Source organism: Pan troglodytes, chromosome 19, assembly GCF_028858775.2.
Source record: "Pan troglodytes isolate AG18354 chromosome 19, NHGRI_mPanTro3-v2.0_pri, whole genome shotgun sequence".
NCBI classification, from domain to species: Eukaryota; Metazoa; Chordata; class Mammalia; order Primates; family Hominidae; genus Pan; species Pan troglodytes.
The window spans coordinates 14412753-14434387 of record NC_072417.2 but is presented as its reverse complement, the minus strand read 5'-3'; the positions used below and the strand labels follow the sequence as shown (position 1 = coordinate 14434387).

Here is a 21635-nt window from a genome sequence, read left to right as displayed (position 1 = left end):
AACAAGGCCCACGCAGAGCCAGGAGGGGCAGTGGGGCTGGGCCTGGGTGGCCCCACCAGCCCCGCCCCGTCTATCTTTGGGAATTTATTTGTCCATGGGCGAGGCTGGCCTGCAGTCTGTTGCCTTCCAGGGGCCCAGAGCTGCTCTGATCACCCAGGGATTCTCTCTCCAACCCAAGTGCCTCCAGCTGACCTCTGGCTCCTGTCCTCTGGCCCCACCTGCACCACCCTGCTCTTCCTAAGGGGCCAGGAAGCCCCCAGAAGCTCTACCATCGACGTGGGCGGTGGCACCCGGCTCACCCTGAGAGCAGAGGCCGTGCAGGGGGCTCGGTTCTGAGCCCCAGCCGGCCCACCATGGCACGGCGGTTCCAGGAGGAGCTGGCCGCCTTCCTCTTCGAGTATGACACCCCCCGCATGGTGCTGGTGCGTAACAAGAAGGTGGGCGTTATCTTCCGACTGATCCAGCTGGTGGTCCTGGTCTACGTCATCGGGTGAGTCCGGGCGCCTCCCACTGCCTGCACCAGCCCCTACCCCGGGCCTGTCCTCCAGACTCTGAGATCCCTTGCGTGACACCAGCGAGCCCCTCTTCCTCTCCATCCAGGGGAAGGCCTTCCTGGCAAGCCACTGTGCGAGAATAGAAAATCCTGCCAACTCGCTGTTGAGATGGGGACGAGGCCGGAGGGGAAGCCCTGCCCGGGGGCCTTCGGTGAACAGGAGGCAGAGTCTCCGGGTTCTGAGGAGCCGGCTCAGTGTTATGGTTCCTTTGAGTGGTTAGTGGTGTTCAGGGCCAGGGCCCCACCAACCACAGCCACTGAGTCCTCGACCTCTGACCGCCTGCCAAACCAGGCTGCCACTGACACAGAGGCCATACCCCATACCCGTCACCCCATATGACAAGTTAGAGAGAGACAGACTCTGCTGCCAGCTTCCCTGCCTGAGCGAGGGACATCCAGGGACGTTTGAGGCCCCCGGAGCAGAGAAACCCTCACATTCTGAATACCTGGTACCTTAATGTTGGCATGTCAGGCGGAGGACAGAGATCGGTTCTGGTCCCAGGGATGATAGTTCCTTTCTGGGCATCTCTGGACCTGTCCCACCGGGCTGGGAGTGCAGAATCAGAGGCAGCGTGGGACGCTCCTGCAGTATGGTTGTCTCGGGAGCCAAGACAGGCCTGGCAGAGGCTGGCACACTTGTGAATGTGCATATGGAGCTCTGTGCCTATATGTGTCTGGGTGTGTGTCCCTGGGGCTGGGTGCCCACATGTGGGTACGCTTGTGTGTACATATGGCTGTGCCCATGTCTGCCCTGTGGCCAAGTGTCTGGGTGGCCAATGTGTGTCCCCTGTGTGTGGTGCATCTTGTCCACTCACTGACTCTGCAGAGGTCTCCTGGAGGCCCCAGGGCCACTGAAGGGCGTTCAGCCCCTGCTGGGGTCCTAGGGGTGCCCAGTAGCCCCTGCCTGCCTTTGCCATGTGATTCTGAGAGCTCTGCCCTCCCCATTTTTACCATGGTTCCGAACCAGAACTGCTAAATGGAGTCCAGGGCAGGCTGACCCAGGGCCCAAACAAGGACCACGAAGTCCTAGTCCCCCGGAAACTTCTGGCATCCTAAAGAGCCCTCCTTCTGTCCCACCAGTCCCCAAAACCTCAGAGCTGGCCCGGTGGACCCAGGGCCAGACCCCAGCCTTGGCCTCTCCTCTCTCTTGTTCAGAAACTAATTTGACATCTGTGATGTCTGAGCTTGTGAGGGAAACTGAGGCCCAGAGAGGGGCAGTGGGGTTTCCAGGTCCACAGCAAGTCAGCAGCAAACCCAGGGTTGGAGCTGAGCCCTCCTGAGCCCCAGGCCTCTGCTGTGCCTTCTCCTTCCTCACCATCACAGGGGGCTGTGGATCCTTTCTACTGGGCACTGATGGTGGGATGCCAGGTACAGGACGGGCTGGAAGTCCACCCTTAGCATCACTCCTGACCCTCCCTGGGAGAGGCTGTCTGCGCAGGCCCAGCCTACCCTTGCTGGAAGAGGCTGGGGGAAGGCTGTCCTCTCTCTGCCCCTGCGGCTCCCTAGTTCTGCTTTCAGATCTGCAGGTGTGAGGGGCACCAGGTCCCTCCTCTGTGTGTGTCACAGGCTGTCAGCGTTGGAGGGACCCACCCATTCCCAGCCGTAGCCTATGCCCCAAGCTGCTGCCTAGCCGGGAACCTATACCTCCAGTGACGGGGACCTCACTACCGCCCTCCTGCCTGTCTTCCCTCCCAAGACTGTCTAATCAGTTTCCAAATGGATGTGGCCCTTCTCGGTGTCTGTGGGGCTCAGGACCACAGGGATTAGCCAGGATCTCACAGCTTAGTAAGAGACTAACCAGGATTTGAACCCACCTGCATGGCTCCAAAGTCAGCCTTGATATTCTGGAAAGGCAGCCTCCTCAGAGAGAGGGCACTGGCCTGCCCACGTCACACAGCAGAGGGTGGAAGGAAGGCAGGGTCCGTCATCACCAGCAACCCCCAGGGCTGCAGGCCCAGGCTTCCAGCTCCTGCTCAGGCTGTGGCGCCTGCTGTCTCTTGCGCCCTCGTCTGGCCACTGCTCAGTACTGCACTGACCTCTCAGCCAGGAACCCACAGCGGCAAACCCAACCCCTGACCCAGCCTGGACTTGGTCTTGGCATCTCCGGACTCAGCTTCCTAACCGGCCCGTGGGGCACGGGTTGCAGGGGACCTCCCCCTAAAGTGCACTCAGCTCAGCACTTTGCTGTTTCCTGAGGAGGGCTTTGCTTTCATGTCTGATCCTGTGGGCACTGCCAGGGGATGGAAAGGAGCATGAGAGAAGAGCCAGGCCCCCGTGTCCCAGACACAGGGCAAAGCCTGGGTGGGGGATGGGTGGACACAGAGACAGACCTGGACAGAGGGACAAACGCCGGAGCACAACTCAGACGAAGGGTGGGAGGTCCCGAGACTCAGAGATGGACAGAGTTACTGAGGCTGAGCAGAGAGGCTGAGAAGCCAAGAACACAGACTCAGGAGGAAAACCGAGGCCGTGGTCTCTGCAAGTCATGCTCCTCCAGGAGATCCCAGGCAACTGCAGGCAGTGAGTGGGCCTGAGACCAGAAGGCTGAGCTGAGCTGACCCTCTCCGATCCAGTTAAGATGGTCTCAGTTAAGGCTGGGCGCAGTGGCTCACACCTGTAATGCCAACACTTTGGGAGGCCGAGGTGGGAGGATCACCTGAGGTCAGGAGTTTGAGATCAGCCTGGCCAACATGGTGAAACCCCGTCTCTACTAAAAATAGAAAAAATTAGCTGGGTGTGGTGGTGCACGCCTGTAATCCCAGCTACTTGGGAGGCTGAGGCAGCAGAATTGCTTGAACCCTGGAGGCGGAGTGGAGCTGAGATTGCCCCATTGCACTCCAGCCTGGGTGACAGAGCAAGACTCTATCTCAAAAAAAAAAAAAAAGATGGTCTCAGTTAGAGCTCTCCCCGAAGAGCTGATGAGCTCTCTGTCCCTGGTGGTGTACAGGCAGTGGGCTGTTATCTGTGACCCAACAGGCCATGCTGGGGCACACTGGGATGGGGTAAGGAGAGGGGTGGTTTTGCTGCAGCACAGAGGAGCTTCTCCAAGGATTTGTGAATGTTGCTTGGGGAGGAAGCCAGGGAGGCCTTCCTGGAGGAGGTGACACACTGATGGAACCAGCCATAAGCAAAGACCTGGGGGCTGTGGGCTGGGCTGGTCTGCTCTCAGCTTTCTCTCCAATCCCTCTGGGTCTCTTCTCAACTAAGTCCTCACTCATCCCCTGCGCCTCCACACAGACCTCTTGAAATCACATGTTCTGAGATCTCCAAGTGGAGATCAGAGTGCACCAATCAGGGAGAAGGATGGATAGAAGTTATTGGGGGGAGAAACACATCCAGGGACCGTTTCTGTAGCATCTTCTCCATGCCTGGTGCTGTGCCGGGGAACAGAGGTGGGACATGGAATGGAGAGAGGGAGAGGGAGGAACTGAGGGTGAATTAGCCAGACTCCTTTGGTTCCTGTGAGAAAAGTCCAATCAAACAGATTTAAAAGGAAGGGTGGGCCGGGCGTGGTGGCTCACACCTGTAATCCCAGCACTCTGGGAGGCTAAGGCGGGTGGATCACTTGAGGTCAGGAGTTTGAGACCAGCCTGGCCAACATGGTGAAAACCCATCTCTACTAAAAATACAAAAATTAGCTGGGTGTGGTGGCACACGCCTGTAATCCCAGCTACTCGGGAGGCTGAAGCAGGAGAATCGATTGAACCTGGGGGGCGGAGATGGCAGTGAGCCGAGATCGCACCACTGCACTCCAGCCTGGGCAACAGAGTGAGACTCCGTCTCAAAAAAAATAATAAAAAAACAAACAAATAAATGAATACATAAATAAAAGGAAAGGTGGGGGGATCCGGTGGTTTATGTAACTGAAAAACCAGTGTGGGTTTCAGGCCCGGCTGGATCCTCCAGGATGAAGACACAGGAGGAGTAAGGTTTAGAGGGGACAGGGGATGAGGAATTCCCGCGGGTCCAGTCTTGGTTCTCAAAAGAAGCTGCCCATGACCTATCTCCCTTTCCTGGCTCTTCTTTCCTCTGTGGAGGCTTCATTCTCAGGCAAGTTCTCTGTCTTCACACTGGGGAAATGGCCACCAGCAGCTCCAAGCTGACATCTCACCAGTTTAGCCACTCCCGAGGCACAAGAGTGGCTCCTTCTCCAGAGCTCCAGCAAAAGTCTCAGGTTCAATTATTATTGGCCGGGGTTGGGTCCCGTGCCCACCCCAGAACCAATCAATCATTGCAGTCAAGGAAACGGAATGCCCTGATTGGAGGAGCCTGGTTGCGTGCCCACCCCTTCCAGGCTCTCCTGTCGGGACACAGTGTGAACCAAGGTCTTGGGGCCGGAGAGGAATAGAGAAGGTGTCACTGGGACTAGGCTGAAGGGGCCATAAAAGGAGCCCAAGGGAGAGGCTGTGAAAGGGAGAGCAGGGGCGATGGCGAAGGCCTTTGAACACCAGGCTGAGGCGCCCGGATTTCTTCTGCAGGCAGAAGGGAGCCAAGAAAGGATGTCTAGCAGGGGAGGGCCTGGAGCAGGCAGGGGTGGGCGTGGGGGCCGGAGGCAGGACAGCTGTGAAGAGGCCGCAGGGATGGGAAGGGGGGACGGGGCTGGACCCAAGGCAGAGGCAGTGAGCACGGGTGACAGATGTCGTCACCCCGGCAGGCCTCACGCCTGGGGCGGCCCCTGCTCAGCTTCTGCCCATTGTTGCCGCAGCACGTAACACCTGGCACAGCCAGAGCTTCCGACGTCTCAAGAGAAGTGGGAAGTGAGATTTATGCATGAAAGAAACCGCTTGGTTTTTAGAGATTGGTGACGTATTCAAAAAAAAAAAAAAAGAAAGAAAGAAAGAAAAACAGACCGGGTGCCAGGGTGCACGCCTGTAAACCGATTGTAACTATTATGAGTCCTAGTTGGCTTGAAGTGGAGAAGGCTACGATTTTTTTGATGTCATTTTGTGTGAGGGCGCAGACTGCTGCGAATAGGGTGGTGATAGCGCCTAGGCATAGCGTGAGAGTTTGGATTAGTGGGTTATTCTCTGCTAGGGGGTAGAAGCGGATGAGTAGGAAGACTCCTCAGCACTTTGGGAGGCCAAAGTGAGCGGATCACTTGAGCTCAGGGGTCCAAGACCAGCCTGGCCAACACAGTGAGGCCCTGTATCTAAAAAAAAAAAAAAAAAAAATTACCCGGGTGTGGTGGCGCGTGCCTGTAGTCAGTCCCAGCTACTCAGGAGGCTGAGGTGGGAGGATCACCTGAGCCTGGAAAGTTGAGGCTGCAGTGAGCCACGACTGCACCAGTGCACTCCAGCCTGGAGGACAGAGTGACACCCTGTCTCAAAAATAAATAAAGAACAATAAAAATAAAATAACTGAAAACACAAATGGTTGGCCTGAGATTCAATTCCACATTCAGTTAGTCATTCTACACACAGTGTTTATTGAGCTCCTATTATGTGCCAAGCACTCTTCTAGACACTAAAAATACAGAAGTGAACAAAACAAACCAAGATCCTGCACTCAAGGAACTTAACCCAGATGCCCCTCGACTTGTCTACGGGTTGCATGGGGGCCTCAGGGTGGGCCCCAGTTCTGAGCACATTCCCTCCCAGGCCTGGAGTCTGCTCATGCCCTTCCCCAAGGCTGCTGCTCCCTGACAGCACACGCCCCATCTGGTCAACTCCTGCCTGTGGCCCATGGCCATACCCTGTGTCCCACCAGCCACCTGGCCAGTCCTCCCAACCCATGCCAGAGCTGCCCCCGCACCTGTCCCAGCTCCTCCAGTGTCTCAGCCTTCCCACAACCAGCCCTTCTGGGCCCTTACATGAAAGCCAAGGGAGGACCAGAAGGACGGGGGGACCCAATGAATGTGGGGGCATGATGGGGAGGGTGGCTGTGAGGATGCTGCCTGGGTGTTGAGCCTGGGTGATAGGGTGAGGACAACACCATTCTCCATGACAAGGACACAGGGGAACAAGTTCTAAAGGGAGATGAAGAGTTCAGGTTGATCCAGTTGAATTTCTGTCTGTAGAGTGGTTAATGCTTGGCACAAAATAGATTTCGTAGGCTGGGCACAGTGGCTCACGCCTGTAATCCCAGCACTTTGGGAGGCAGAGGTGGGTGGATCACCTGAGGTCAGGGGTTCAGGACCAGCCTGGCCAACATGGTGAAGCCCCGTCTATACTAAAAATACAAAAATTAGCCAGGCGTGTTGGTGTGCGCCTGTAATCCCAGCTCCTCAGGAGGCTGAGGCAGGAAAATCGCTTGAATCCGGGAGGCAGAGGTTGCAGTGAGCCTAGATCGCCTCATTGCACTCCAGTCTGGGAGACAGAGCGAGACTCCGTCTCAAAAAAAAAAAAAAAAAAGAATTTATCAGGACATCACCACGTTGTAAATTGAGGAGCATCTGGACTTAGCGTGGTTTGACTTAGGATTTTTTTACTTTATGGTGGGTTTATTGGGGGTATTAAGAGCCTTTTTGACTCAGGATGGGTTTATCAGGTTATAGCCCCATCGTCATTTGAGCAGCATCTGTGTAAGACCCTTGGGTGCGAGATTTTTGTTTGTTTTGTTCACTTTTGTGTTTGTTTTGTTCAACAGTGTTTGGCGCATGAATAGGGGCTGGATAAATACGTGTTTGTTTTTGTTTTTTAGTAGAGACAGGGTGTTACTATGTTGCCCAGGCTGGTCTCTAACTCCTGGCCTCAGGTGATCCTCCCCTCTCAGCCTCCCAAAGTGCTAGAATTGCAGGCCTGAGCCACCACACCCGGCTCATGTTTGTTGAATGATTGAATGTGTGGAATTGAATCTCAGGGGAGAGTGCAGTCTGGAGATAGAATTCTGGGGACACGGCGTGTCTGAGGCAGCTCACTCAGGGAATGGGGGCAGATCAACATTGAAAGAGGAATTTGTGAAGGAGGAACGGAGAACAGTGAAAATGGGAGGTTTTCATTATATGTGCCCACTGAGTGCCAGGCACTGTGCTAATTTCCTTAAGAAGAACTCATAGAGGCCGGGCGCGGTGGCTCCCGCCTGTAATCCCAGCACCTTGGGAGGCTGAGGCGGGCGGATCACGAGGTCAGGAGTTCCAGACCAGCCTGACCAACATGGAGAAACCCTCTCTCTACTAAAAATAAAAAAAATTAGCCGGGCGTGGTGGGGCGCGCCCGTAGTCCCAGCTACTCGGGAGGTTGAGGTGGGAGAATTGCTTGAACCCGGGGGGTGGAGGTTGCAGTGAGCCAAGATCGTGCCACCGCACTCCAGCCTGGGCAACAGACTGAGACTCCATCTCAAAAAAAAAAGAACTCCTAGAAGCTTCCCCCAAACACTTACCTAGATGCTTCCGTCTCCTGGGGCCCAGGCTGAGTTTGTAGCAGAGCCTCACTAAACACTTAATGAATAAGCAGCGCCTTTGAGGTAGGTGGCGTCACCTCTGTTTTATTGAGAAAACCAGGGCTCAGAGAGGTGTAGTCTCTAGCCTGAAGCCACACAGCTGGGGAGCAGCAGGGCTGGCACCTGACCCTCAGCCACTCCACCCTGTGGCCTCTTCCTTGAGAAGGCCATTGGAGAGCCCCAGGATGGGGGATTGCTGATGACGAGGTAGAAAGCATGGTGAGGGTTATTTCTGGAAGGGGAGAGGCTTCTGAAGATGCCTGTGTCTGACATCAGGCCCTCTTGGTTGTCTTCCCAGGGTGGTGACAATAAGGCCAGATCAAGGCATGGCTTTGGAGGAGCGGGCCTGGCACCATAGTCATTCTATTATTATTTTTTGTTTTTTTGAGACGGAGTCTCACTCTTGTCACCTAGGCTGGGGTGCAGAGTGCAATCTTGGCTCACTGCAACCTCCGCCTCTGAGGTTCAAGTGAGTCTCTGCCTCAGCCTCCCAAATAGCGGGATTACAGGTGCCCGCCACCACCATGCCCGGCTAATTTTTGTATTTTTAGTAGAGTTGGGGTTTCACCATGTTGGCCAAGCTGGTCTTGAACTCCTGACCTCAGGTGATCCATCTGCCTTGGCCTCCCAAAGTGCTGAGATTACAGGCATGAGCCACCGCGCCCAGCCCAGTCATTCTATTATCACCAGAGTTGAGGTCATGAATGCCAGATCTGACTGACCTTTCCCTTCGACCTCAAGACCGGCAGCTCCAAGGTGCATCAGCCCCAGCTTGTGGGCTCCAGGTGGCTCTGTTTCCCCTCTGTGCTCTGCCTCCTGGGAGACACGCCGAAGCCAGTGTTGCTCAGTGGAGGTGGGCTGAGTCCTGGGCTGGGTGCCTCAAGCGTGGGGACACTTGAGACCGCCACTCCTGCAGGCCTCAGCTTCCCTGTCTCTTGGGAAAAGGTAGAAAGTTGGTCTTGGGCAAAGATAGAAACGTTGCTAAGCTGTTGGGGCTGAAGGTGCCGAGAGGGAGGTCAGTGGCCTGTCCTGCAGAGGAACTCAGGACAAGGAGAAACTCCTCCTCCCCCCTGCATCAGCTCCTTCTGGCTTGGACACAGAACCAGAGGCCCTCCTGGAGGAAGGGGCCCAAGGAGGCCAGTGGGGGGATGGGCGATGCTCTTGCTCTCCCTGATGGGGCTGGAGGCAGCGTGACAGACTCAGGACACTGAGGATCAGTCATGCCTCCACCTGTTGCTATCTGGGACCTGCAGGGGACAGCAGTGACCAAGCTTAGGCTTCGGGAGCATGTGACTTGGCCCCAGTGCCAAGGTGAGAGGGGGCTTAGAGAAGAGGTGGGTGGGCCATGAGAAGAAAGAAGAGGACATTGGTGGGTGGCCTCCCTGGGGCCTGCAGCAGGGAGAGAGGTGACTCTGGGACTAAGAGGCCTGGAGAGTTCTGTTACCAGATCTGAGCCCTGGGGGAAGGAGCAGGGAGTCCATTGCTTTGAGCTCCCCTTGGACAGGTGAGCAGGGGGTAGGGTAAGGAGTGGAGGGGGATGACACATCTGGCCACAGGTGCACTCACAGATTGCCCTGCAAGTATACAGCCACACACCCCATACCCCAACACACACACACACACACACACACACACACACACACACACACACGTTACCCTGAATCTCCACAAAGAGTCTTTCCTCGAGGAACGGGCCACAGCCTGGAGAGGAGTGTTATCCAGGACTATTTCATTTGCAAGCAACAGAAACCAAATCCAAACTGGCTTAAACAAAGGAAGGACATTTATTGGTTTACGTAACTGAAAAGTCCAGAAGTAGATTTTTGAACTGTGCTTCAGGTATGGCTGAATCCAGGTGCTCAAACAACATTGTCAGGATTCTGCCCCTCTCTATCTCCTGGCCTGGCTTTCCTCTAGGAGAGCTTCATTGTCAGGATTGCTCTCTCCAGAAGGTCGCAAAGATGACTACCATAGTTTTCGTCTTGCAGCCACTCTGCTTTGCCACTCAATAGACAGGATGTTTCTTTCCTGGCAATTCCCAGAAAAGTCCTGGCCTCATTGCTGAAACTCCTCAGGCCATGTGCGTGTCCTTAGACCCGTCACTGTTACTAGGGGGATGGAACAGTGATTGGCAAGCCTTGGTTATCTGCCCAACTCCTGGGGCTAAGAGGGAGGTTAGCCCCATGGAACCTTCCAGACTGAAAGTGGAGAATCCAAAGGAACGGGACAGCTCAATGCTGGGAAGGCAAGGCCAGAATTTCCCAAGAAAACTGGAAGACCTCCCGACTGAGCCACTCCCACGGTGCCTCGACCGAGGGGCTGGATGCTGCAAGCCCTCCAGAGGACCACCTCCCTGCTCCGTTTTCCTCGCTGTCTCCCAGGGGGTCCCAGCATGGCTGGATCATAATAACAACGAATGTCTATACTGCATTTATTCTGTGCCATCCCCCTTCTGAGTGTTTCTACATGTATGAACTCACTCACTTGATCACTACAAGAAGTACCATTGTTGGCCGGGTGCGGTGGCTCACGCCTGTAATCCCAACACTTTGGGAGCCCGAGGCGGGCGGATCGCTAGGTCAAGAGATCGAGAACATGCTGGCCAACATGGTGAAACCCCATCTCTACTAAAAATACAAAAAATTAGCTGGGTGTGGTGGCGCATGCCTGTAATCCCAGCTACTCAGGAGGCTGAGACAGGAGAATCGCTTGAACCCGGGTGTAGGAGGTTGCAGTGAGCCGAGCTGGCGCCGCTGTACTCCAGTCTGGGTGACAGAGCGAGACTCCGTCTGAAAAAAAAAAGAAGTACCGTTATTATTCCTATTTTATAGATGAGAAAACTGAGGCACAGGGGGATTGAATAGCTTACCCCAAATCCCACAGTAAGTATGGAGCTGGGATTTAGACCCAGGCTGTTAGGCATTGAAGACCATATTCTCAGCCTTCGTGCTCTGCTGGGACCTCTGGAAGGAGGAGCACCCTGGGAAGGATTGGGGTCCAAGAGGCTTGGCCTCCAGGCCCCAGCAAACTCTATTCTTGGAAAAGGATTGGAAAGAGTATTTGAATTAGCAGTTTCTTTCTTTCTTTCTTTCTTTCTTTTTTTTTTTTTTTTTTTAGACAGAATTTTGCTCTTGTCGCCCAGGCTGGAGTGCAATAGCGCGATCTCGGCTTACTGCAACCTCCGGCTCCTGGGTTCAAGCGATTCTCCTGCCTCAGCCTCCCAGGTAGCTGGGATTACAGGCACCCACCACCATGCCAAGCTAATTTTTGTATTTTTAGTAGAGACAGGTTTCATCATGTCGGCCAAGCTGGTCTCAAATTCCTGACCTCAGGTGATCCACCCGCCTCGGCCTCCCAAAATGCTGGGATGACACGCCCGTCCTGAATTAGCATTTTCATAGTGAAAAGCACCGTGGAACTTCAGGCCCAGGCCAGCAGGGGGAGGCAGGGGAGGCTGTCCTGCCTCTAGCCCAAGACAGGAGCTTTAGGAGCAGATGGTGGCTCAGAAGCACATCTGGGGAGGGCGCGGGAAAGCGTGTGACAGGTCCAGCTGGTGCCACAACCACAACTCCCCCTCTGTCCCCACCCGCACAGGTGGGTGTTTCTCTACGAGAAGGGCTACCAGACCTCGAGCGGCCTCATCAGCAGTGTCTCTGTGAAACTCAAGGGCCTGGCCGTGACCCAGCTCCCTGGCCTCGGCCCCCAGGTCTGGGACGTGGCTGACTACGTCTTCCCAGCCCAGGTGAGCTGGCTCAGGGCTGCACCTTCCCCTCACAGGGCCTGTCTCAGAGTTGGGTGGGACTCTGTCCCACGTCCCTGTGGGACCAGCCCAGCTCCTCTTTCTCTCTGGACCTCTGTGAATGCCGGGCAGAAGCAGCCTGGTGATATCACCCCATGTTGATGGCAGGGGGTGTGGTGGCTGCTGCGTGTCCTGTGGGCTCTAGGGGCCTCTGCTGGGGCAGCGGTGGGGCCCTTGGGGCTCTTCTCCCAGCTCCCAGCCCACCCCACCCTCCCCCTGCCCCTCACTTCTAGGGGGACAACTCCTTCGTGGTCATGACCAATTTCATCGTGACCCCGAAGCAGACTCAAGGCTACTGCGCAGAGGTGAGGACTTCTGCCCGCCAGCCCCCTTCTGGGACTCACAGGGGGAAATGACGTGCAGAGAAAGTCTCCAGGGGCACTGGAGAGGAAGCCAGAGAGGCTTCCTGCAGGGGCCATAGTGATGGAAATTTGGGCGCATATTCACACACAGCAACTGTCAACCCTTGCAGAGCTGAGCCTTCCCGCCCAGCACACGGTGTACCAGGCAGGGTGCCGAGACTTGGTGCCCACCCCCACCGCCCAGCTGACATTGGCAGTGGGCAGCTGGGCATGAGCCCGGGGGGCGCCTCGGCAGAGCAGTGTGGGGGGAAATGGGGGAAGGAGGCTGTGAGCAGGCGTCACTCCAGAGAGGTCTGAGACTCTGCCCCACGCTCTCCCTAGGGCCCTGGGGGGTGGGGAGAGGGGCTCTTCTCAGGACCCCACCCAAGGGGCCTGGGGCCAGCAGCTTTCGCCTCCCCCAGCACCCAGAAGGGGGCATATGCAAGGAAGACAGTGGCTGTACCCCTGGGAAGGCCAAGAGGAAGGCCCAAGGTAAGGTCAGCCTCCTCCTGTCCCTCCACAGTCCCCCGGCTGCGGGCCCTGGCGTCCCGCAGGCCCAGCTTGGTGCTGACCTGCCTCTCTTCACATCCCTCCCGCCGAGGCGGCCTCCGGGAGGGACTCCCTCCTGCCGTCTCCCCTCCTCCCCCCGGGCTTGGCCTGCCCGTCCGGGACCCAGCCAAGTTTCTGTCCTCGGCTCCTTTGCTTGAGTGGCCCGTCACTGGGAGCTCCTGGAGAAGGGGTCTGGGGCGGCCTCCTCTGTCTAGTGCAGGCCCCCAGGGCTTTCCCTCTGGCTCCAGGCATCCGCACGGGCAAGTGTGTGGCCTTCAACGACACTGTGAAGACGTGTGAGATCTTTGGCTGGTGCCCCGTGGAGGTGGATGACGACATCCCGCGGTAACACTCTGACCTTCCAGGGAGCTAAGAACAGGGTCCCAGGCCAGACGGAGGGGGGCCTGGGTCTAGAAGAGATCTTTACCCCTTTTTCTGACCCCGCCCTCACCCCATCCGCGCAGCCCAGGCTGAAGATTCCCCTGGGTCCCGGCCACGCTACACACCCACCCCTCCGCCGGCCCAGGGCTGCAGGCAGGTCCCGGAGGCTCGGCCCACCCCCTGCTATGCCAAGCTCTGTGTGGGACACACAGGGGGCCTCCTGGGGAGGGGCGGTGAGTGCGTGTGGTGTCCTCCAGCCCTGCCCTTCTCCGAGAGGCCGAGAACTTCACTCTTTTCATCAAGAACAGCATCAGCTTTCCACGCTTCAAGGTCAACAGGTGCGTCGGAAATTCGGGCAGAAATGCAGGCAGCTGGCCGGGGCTAGTCCGGCAGCTCTCAGCTGTCTCTGTCTCCCTCCATTCCTGCTGGTGTGGAAGGAATCAAAGGGGCAATGTGGAGCCTGTGAGGGGTCCCCAGGCTTTGGGGCGTGGTGGGCACCCTCCCGGATGACACACAGCTGCTGTCAACACCTTCCACCCCCATAGGCGCAACCTGGTGGAGGAGGTGAATGCTGCCTACATGAAGACCTGCCTCTTTCACAAGACCCTGCACCCCCTGTGCCCAGTCTTCCAGCTTGGCTACGTGGTGCAAGAGTCAGGCCAGAACTTCAGCACCCTGGCTGAGAAGGTATGGGGCATGGTGCCAGGCAGGTGGGGAGGGCTGGGCGGCAGGATCCTGATAAAGGCTTTTTAGGCCTAGTTCATCTTCCCAAGTCTCCTCGGTGAGGGCTGAGTATATGTATGGGTCTGTCCCCCGATACTGGGGCCCCCTGAGTGTCAGATCCATGTCTTCAGCAGGTCCTGGCATGGAACTGGCACGAAGGAGGTGCCCAGAATGAACGGATGTGGGCAGACCTTGTCATCTGGATGTTTGTTGATGCCCTGCTTTAAAAAAAAAAAAAAAAAAACTAGATAAAAGCAGCTTGGTCAGGTGCGGTGGGTCGTGCCTATAATCCCAGCACTTTGTGAGTCAGAGGCGGGCGGATCACTTGAGGTCAAGAGTTTGAGATTAGTCTGGCCAACATGGTGAAATCTCCTTCTCTACTAAAAATACAAAAATTAGCCAGGCATGGTGACGCGCACCTGTAATCCCAGCTACTAGGGAGGCTGAGGTAGGAGAATCACTTGAACCCGGGAGGCAGAGGTTGCAGTGAGCTAAGATTGCGCCACTGCACTCCAGCCTGGGCAATGGAGCAAGATTCCATCTCAAAAACAAAAACAAAAACAAAAACAAAAATTGGCCGGGCACAGTGGCTCACGCCTGTAATCCCAGCACTTTGGGAGGCCACGGTGGGCGGATCACCTGAGGTCAGGAGTTCGAGACCAGCCTGACCAGTATGGTGAAACCCCGTGTCTACTAAAAATACCAAAAAATTAGCCAGGCATCGTGGCATGCGCCTGTAATCCCAGCTACTTGGGAGGCTGAGACCGGAGAATCGCTTGAACCTGGGAGACAGAGGTTGCAGTGAGCTGAGATCACGCCACTGCACTCCAGACTGGGGGACAGAGCAAGACTCTGTCAAAAAAAAAAAAAATACAAAAATTATCTGGGTGTGGTGGCAGGCGCCTGTAATCCCAGCTACTCAGAAGGCTGATGCAGGAGAATCGCTTGAACCCGGGAGGCGGAGGTTGCAGTGAGCCGAGATCGCGCCACTGCACTAGTCTAGCCCAGGCGACAGAATGACTCCGTCTCAAAAAAAAAAAAAAAAAAAAAAAAAGGCAGCTTGAATCCTATAGCCTATGGCCCTGAGAAATCCTGTGCCCTGGGATCCTCGCAGTCACCTGGGATTCCAAAGAAGCAGTCCCTATGAGCGCAGAACTAGCTGACCGGGTTCAAATCCCAGCTCTGCCCCAAACGAGCAGTATGAACTCAGACAAGTCTCTTAACTTCAGTGGATGTGAGTTTTTGGACCCACCGAGGGGGGGCAATAATGGTGCCAGTCTCGTGGAGTCGTCCCAAGGGTCAAGTGAGTTGACGCGGTGTGCCTGGCGTGCCTCGCTGCCTGGTGCGTGGGAAGCCTATACACCTGGCAGCACGTGTCCCTTATTAGTCCTGCCCTTGCAGTTGCCTGTTCAGGAACGAAATCAATCCCTTTTCTGTGATGTTACCAAAATAACCCACTCACGACACATTTGTCTGTCTACAAGGGAGGTCAGCAAACTTTTTTTTCAAGGGCCAGATAGTAACTATTTTCAGCTTTGCCAGCTATATGGGCTCCGTGCCAACTACCCAAGTCAGCTGTGGAAGGGCAAGGGCAGCCACAGACAGTATGTGAACAGTGGACCTGGCCATGATCAGGCCCATGGGCCTCAGTTTCCTGACCCCTGGAGGGGGTTGATGCCGGAGCAACACACATGCTGAATGTTAGACCTCCCTGTTCCTAAAAATCTCCCTGTCAGGGCTGGACGCGGTGGCACACACCTGTAATCCCAGCACTTTGGGAGGCCAAGGCGGGCGGATCACGAGGTCAGGAGATTGAGACCATCCTGGCTAACACGGTGAAACCCCGTCTCTACTAAAAATATAAAAAATTAGCCGGGCGTGGTGGCGGGCACCTGTAATCTCAGCTACTCAGGAGGCTGAGGCAGGAGAATCGCTTGAACCTGGGAGGCGGAGCTTGCAGTGAGCCGAGATCGTGCCACTGCACTCCAGTCTGGGTGACAGAGCAAGACTCCGTCTCACAAAAAAGAAAAAAAAAAAAATCTCCCTGCCATCTTCAACTGGGAACTTCTCAGTAACTAGGCTCCTGGCAAGTTTCCCAGCTCCCTGTCCCCTTCTCTGACCACCTTCCAGCTCTTCTCCTGTTGCTCAGCCTATCCCCACCTGTCCCATTACTCGCCTCGCCCAGAGGAGCTTCGCTTTCTCCAATGTTTTCTTCCCAATCCAGGTCTTCACAGATTCCTTCTTTAATTAATGCAGTAATTGTCTGCTTGCCTCCCACACTGTGACCTGTGCCAGGAACTCAGGGGTTGGTGATGAATGACACAGATAGCTTCGTCCTCCTGGAGCTTACAGTCTTGGAGGAGATGGGTTAATACATAATCACACTAAATAAACTTATGATTATAAAGCGAGAAATGCTCCCAAAGAAAACACACGAGTGAAACAGAAGGGAATAACAAGGACATATCTGGGTTACAAGAGCAGGGCGAAAATAAATAAATAAATAAATAAATAAGAAATGGTCAGAGAGCTGGAGTGTGGAGGGTAATGGGAGGGAAGGCCAGTGAGGGTGACAGGACCTCTACCCCAAAACAGTTTCTCAGTATCTTTTCTTAAATAAAAAATGTCCAGTTTTTCTTGTTGTTGTTGATTTGTTGAGACAGAGGCTTGCTCTGTTGCCCAGGCTGGAGTGCAGTGGCGTGATCTCGGCTCACTGCTACCTCTGTCTCTCGGGTTCAAACGATTCTCCTGCCTCAGCCTCCCAAGTAGCTGGGATTAAAGGCGCCCGCCACCATGCCCAGCTAATTTTTGTATTTTTTAGTAGAGACAGGGTTTCATCACGTTGGTCAGGCTGGTCTCGAACTCCTGATCTCAAGTGATCTGCCCACCTCAGCCTCCCAAAATGCTAGGATTACAGGTGCGAGCCACCACGCCCGGCTCCAAAATGTTCTGTTCTTGAGAGAGTGCGTGTACCAGCTGTGAGATGGGCTTTGTTTGTTTGTTTGTTTGTTTGTTTTTGTTTTTGAGACAGAGTCTGGCTCTGCACCCAGGCTAGAGTGCAGTGGTGGGATCTCGGCTCACTGCAACCTCCGCCTCCCAGGTTCAAGTGATTCCCCTACCTCAGCCTCCCAAGTAGTTGGTATTACAGGCGTGCGCCACCACACCTGGCTAATTTTTGTATTTTTAGTAGAGATGGGTTTTCACCCTGTTGACCAGACTGGTCTTGAACTCCTGGCCTCAGGTGATCCACCCGCCTCTGCCTCCCAAAGTGCTGGGATTACAGGTGTGAGCCACTGCGCCCGGCTGAGACAGGGGTTTTTGATCCTGAAATCCCAGATCTTAACTACTTGTGTCCCTGGCAGGGTGGAGTGGTTGGCATCACCATCGACTGGCACTGTGACCTGGACTGGCATGTACGGCACTGCAGACCCATCTATGAGTTCCATGGGCTGTACGAAGAGAAAAATCTCTCCCCAGGCTTCAACTTCAGGTGTCTGCCAGGCCCCCAGCAGCACATTCTTCCTTGTGGTCCTGCAGGCTTTTCTACTCCCAGAACACTTCAGGCCTGAGAAAGTGTCCCCAGAGGGGAGCAGAGGGTCCTGGGCAGCTCTCATTCTGCCTGGGTGGCCATGCAGGAAGCCAGCAGGGAGAAAGATATTGAAGCCTCAAATCCCCCGTCCCTGGGTCTCAGACCCCTTCAGGCCCACCTGGCCAGGACTAGCTGGGGAGATTGCTGACATTGGGAGATGGGGCAATGGCTAAGCACAGCAGCCCACACCTGCAATCAAGGCATCTTGGGAGGCTGAGGTGGGATTGCTTTGAGACCAGGAATCTGAGGCTGCAGTGAGATGTGATTACACTACTGCACTCCAGCCTGGGTGACAGAATGAGACCCCATCTCTTTTTTTTGTTTGTTTGTTTGCTTGAGGCAAAGTCTCTCTCTGTCCCCCAGGCTGGAGTGCAGTGGCGCAATCTCGGCTCACTGCAACCTCCGCCTCCCGGGTTCACGCCATTCTCCTGCCTCAGCCTCCCGAGTAGCTGGAACTACAGGTGCCCGCCACCGCGCCTGGCTAATTTTTTGTGTTTTTGGTAGAGACGGGGTTTCACCGTGTTAGCCAGGATGGTCTTGATCTCCTGACCTCGTGATCCGCCCGCCTCAGCCTCCCAAAGTGCTGGGATTACAGGCGTGAGCCACCGGGCCTGGCCGAGACCCCATCTCTTGCAAACAAACAAAAAAGAGTTGGGGCCAGGCACGGTGGTCACGCCTGTAATCCCAGCACTTTGGGAGGCCAAGGCGGGCAGATCATGAGGTCAAGAGATCGAGACCATCCTGGCTAACACGGTGAAACCCCATCTCTACTAAAACAAAAATTAGCTGGGCGTGGTGGCACACGCCTGTAGTCCCAGCTACTCGGGAGGCTGAGGCAGGAGAATCGCTTGAACCCGGGAGGTGGAGGTTGCAGTGAACCGAGATCGTGCCACTGCACTCCAGCCTGGCGACAGAGCGAGACTCCGTCTCACAAAAAAAAAAAAAAGAAAAAGGAGTTGGGGCAAGAGTTGAGTACAACTTTCCCAGAATGAGGCCTGGGATCCTGCCCGGTGTTGGGGATGGGGCTGTATTCAGAGACCACTAAATCTCCTGTATCCCTGATGCGCTAAGAACTCCAGACCCAAGACAGTCCCCTCCATCACCCTCCTGCCACCTCATCCCTTCCCCAAGGTTTGCCAGGCACTTTGTGGAGAACGGGACCAACTACCGTCACCTCTTCAAGGTGTTTGGGATTCGCTTTGACATCCTGGTGGACGGCAAGGTGAGTGTCCAGTGTGAGGGTGGTGGCAGCTGAGACACATTCTCAGCTCCTGTGAGTACCTTTGGGCGTCTACAGTTATAGACAACCAGAAGTTGGGTGGGTTCATTCAGCAGTTTTACTTCTAATAACAGATGGGCATGGGGCATGTCCAGGGCAGGGCTTTGCAACTTGTGGCCATGCCTCCCCACAGTCTCCTTGCGCTCAGGGAGGCAGAGCCAAGGTCAAAACCCAGGTCTACTGACCAGCAGTTGGTGGCCCATGTAGAGTCCGAGGTGGGGACAGTTCACAGCCGAGGGTGGGAAAGTCCCCTTGTCCCAGGTCCGGCCTTTTCCAGCTGGGCCCCTTCCGACGGTTAGCCCTTCTCTCCCTGGGTCCTGCCACCAGGCCGGGAAGTTTGACATCATCCCTACAATGACCACCATCGGCTCTGGAATTGGCATCTTTGGGGTGGTAAGTGCTGGGGTCACCGGCTCACTGTGCTGGGGTTGGCCCCTCCTCTTCCACAATTCAGTAGCAGCAAGACGTCCCTCACCCTAAAACTTGACCCTAACTGTCTATCATTTTTGAGCCAGCAGCTGCCCATCCCACCACCTACAGTAGATCTAAGAAAACCAAGGCCCAGAGCTGGGGCAGGACAGAGTTGGGGTGGAACCATCTTGGTCCCCTGAGAGTCCTGCAGGGCCTCATCCACCCTCCAGGAAACTGGCCTCCAGTGAGGTCAGATCCAGCCAGGGCCTCACCACCAGGGACTGAGGTGGGATGTGGAGGGCTCTGTACCCACCCCCGGATTCCCACGCTGTCTCCGTGCCCTTCCCTGACCCCAGGCCACAGTTCTCTGTGACCTGCTGCTGCTTCACATCCTGCCTAAGAGGCACTACTACAAGCAGAAGAAGTTCAAGTACGCTGAGGACATGGGGCCAGGGGCGGTAAGAGAACCCCCCGAGCCAGGCCCTTCGAAGGCCTCCGGTGCTTGTGTCTGTGTTGGGGTGGGGGGCGTGGGCAGCTGCTTCCCCAGCACTGACTTGTATCCCCCAACCCTTGCACCATGTACACAGGCTGAGCGTGACCTCGCAGCTACCAGCTCCACCCTGGGCCTGCAGGAGAACATGAGGACATCCTGATGCTCGGGCCCCAACTCCTTACTGGGTGCAGCGTGAGGCTTCAGCCTGGAGCCCTGGTGGGTCCCAGCCAGGGCAGAGGGGCCTCCCCAGGAAGTCTCCTACCCTCTCAGCCAGGCAGAGAGCAGTTTGCCAGAAGCTCAGGGTGCATAGTAGGAGAGACCTGTGCAAATCTGAGCTCTGGCTCCGACCCCACACACCCTGAGGGAGCCCTACCCTAGCCTCAGCCGCTCCTGGTGGGGAATGGCTGGGGCTGGGCAGGACCCTCCCACACACCTGCACCCTAGCTTTGTGCTTCTCTCTCCGGACTCTCATTATCCAACCCGCTGCCTCCATTTCTCTAGATCTGTGCTCTCCAATGTGGCAGTCAGTAACCATAGGTGACTAAATTAAACTAAAATAAAATAGAATGAAACACAAAATTCAATTCCTCAGCTGAACTAGCCACATTTCAACTGCTCAGTAGATACGTGTGGTTAGTGGCTGCCATACTGGACAGCTCGGGGCATTTTCACTGTCAAAGAAAGTTCTATTAGACAGCCCTGCTTGAGCCCTGTTTCTTCCTGGCCTTCGGTTTCCCTGGGGAACTTATCGACAATGCAAGCTCCTGGGCCCACCCCCAGACCTCCTGAACCAAAAGCTCCAGGGCTGGCCGTATGATCTGTGTGGATGGCAAACTCCCCAGGCCATTCTGGGACCTAAGTTTAAGAAGTGCTGTCCTCGAACTTTCTGACTCTAAGCTCCTGAGCGGGAGTCAGACTTAGCCCTGAGCCTGCACTTCCTGTTCAGGTGTAGACACTGAACAGGGTCTCAAACACCTTCAGCATGTGTGTTGTGTGCTCACATGCCACACAGTGTCTCATGCACACAACCCAGTGTACACACCACCTACGTGCACACAGCATCCTTCCACACTGTGTATGTGAACAGCTTGGGCCCTGCAAACACAACCATCTACACACATCTACACCTCCAAGCACACACACACATGGTCTGTGCCATGTCACCTCCATAGGGAAAGGCTTCTCTCCAAGTGTGCCAGGCCAGGACAGCCCTCCCAGCCATGAATCCTTACTCAGCTACCTCGGGTTGGGGTGGGAGCCCCAGCCAAATCCTGGGCTCCCTGCCTGTGGCTCAGCCCCAGCTCCCAAGGCCTGCCTGGCTCTGTCTGAACAGAAGGTCTGGGGGAAGCGAGGGGTGGAGTACAATAAAGGGAATGAGGACAAACCTCTGCCGTCCGTGCTTTCTTTCCAGACCTCTCTGAAACACAGTGTGCCCGTCTGTGAAATGTGGGGCTGAGCTGGGCAATCTCTGAGATCCCTCTGGATCTGCCGGTGGGGACCAGTGAGCTGAATCATACGCCCTGAGCCCAGCAGGGTCAGCGCTGGGTGGAGGGGTCAGCTCACCTCTGTCCATGGGTTGCCATCTTGGCACAGCCCTGAACATTGGCACTCTTCCCAACCCTCCACGGCTGGGAGAGGCCTGGCAGTGGCACAAGTAGAGAACCCCAGGAGTGGCCTCGTGAAACAGTGGGGAGGAAGGGGCTGGCTGTGCCAGGAGGGAGATCTGGCGGAATCCCAAAGAGGGGAGGAGGGACTTGACTGAGGCTGTGTGGAGGGCCCTGCTGTGGGCATGACTTCAGGCCTGGATTTACAGCCAGGTAGGATCTTTGGGCAGCATCCCCCACCCAGTCACCATGCTCTGTCTAGACCAGTGCCGTCCCATAGAACCTTCTGGAATGATGGAAATATTCTCTATCTATGCTGTCCAATAGGGTACCCAAAAGCCACAGGTGGCCTCGGTGGAAATATGCAGCCAAGGAAATGAAATTCGTATTTTATTTACTTTTAATTAATTAATCAATATTTTTTTTTTTGAGACGGAATTTTGCTCTGTCGCCCAGGCTGGAGTGCAGTGGCACGATCTCGGATCACTGCAGCCTCCAGCCCCTGAGCTCAAGCAATTCTCCTGCCTCAGCCTCCC

General features: G+C 55.6%; 1 protein-coding gene across 3 annotated transcripts; it reads left to right on the top strand.

Moving 5' to 3' along the window:
- Positions 1–20879, top strand: P2RX1 (purinergic receptor P2X 1). 3 transcript variants are annotated; one of them, XM_009431590.5, is made up of 12 exons: positions 1–490; positions 11525–11672; positions 11963–12034; positions 12493–12562; positions 12868–12964; positions 13309–13338; positions 13546–13687; positions 17086–17213; positions 18444–18534; positions 18919–18984; positions 19359–19460; positions 19590–20879. In XM_009431590.5, exons 1-12 carry the CDS (start codon positions 354–356, stop codon positions 19653–19655), a joined length of 1149 nt encoding a protein of 382 aa, XP_009429865.1. In that variant the 5' UTR covers positions 1–353; the 3' UTR covers positions 19656–20879. The 3 variants fall into 3 exon arrangements, with proteins under 3 accessions (XP_009429865.1, XP_511276.2, XP_016786714.1); XM_511276.9 differs by having other exon boundaries at positions 13258–13338; XM_016931225.4 differs by lacking the exons at positions 19359–19460; positions 19590–20879 and adding an exon at positions 19107–19343 and having other exon boundaries at positions 13258–13338.
- Positions 20880–21635: the final 756 nt, after the last annotated feature.

Coding starts and splice junctions, on each gene's coding strand:
- P2RX1 (XM_511276.9), top strand. CDS start 354: ATGGCACGGCGGTTCCAGGAGGAGCTGGCCGCCTTCCTCTTCGAGTAT. Junction 12,563..12,867: donor GGCCAAGAGGAAGGCCCAAG/GTAAGGTCAGCC, acceptor CTCTGGCTCCAG/GCATCCGCACGGGCAAGTGT. Junction 18,535..18,918: donor ACATCCTGGTGGACGGCAAG/GTGAGTGTCCAG, acceptor TCCTGCCACCAG/GCCGGGAAGTTTGACATCAT.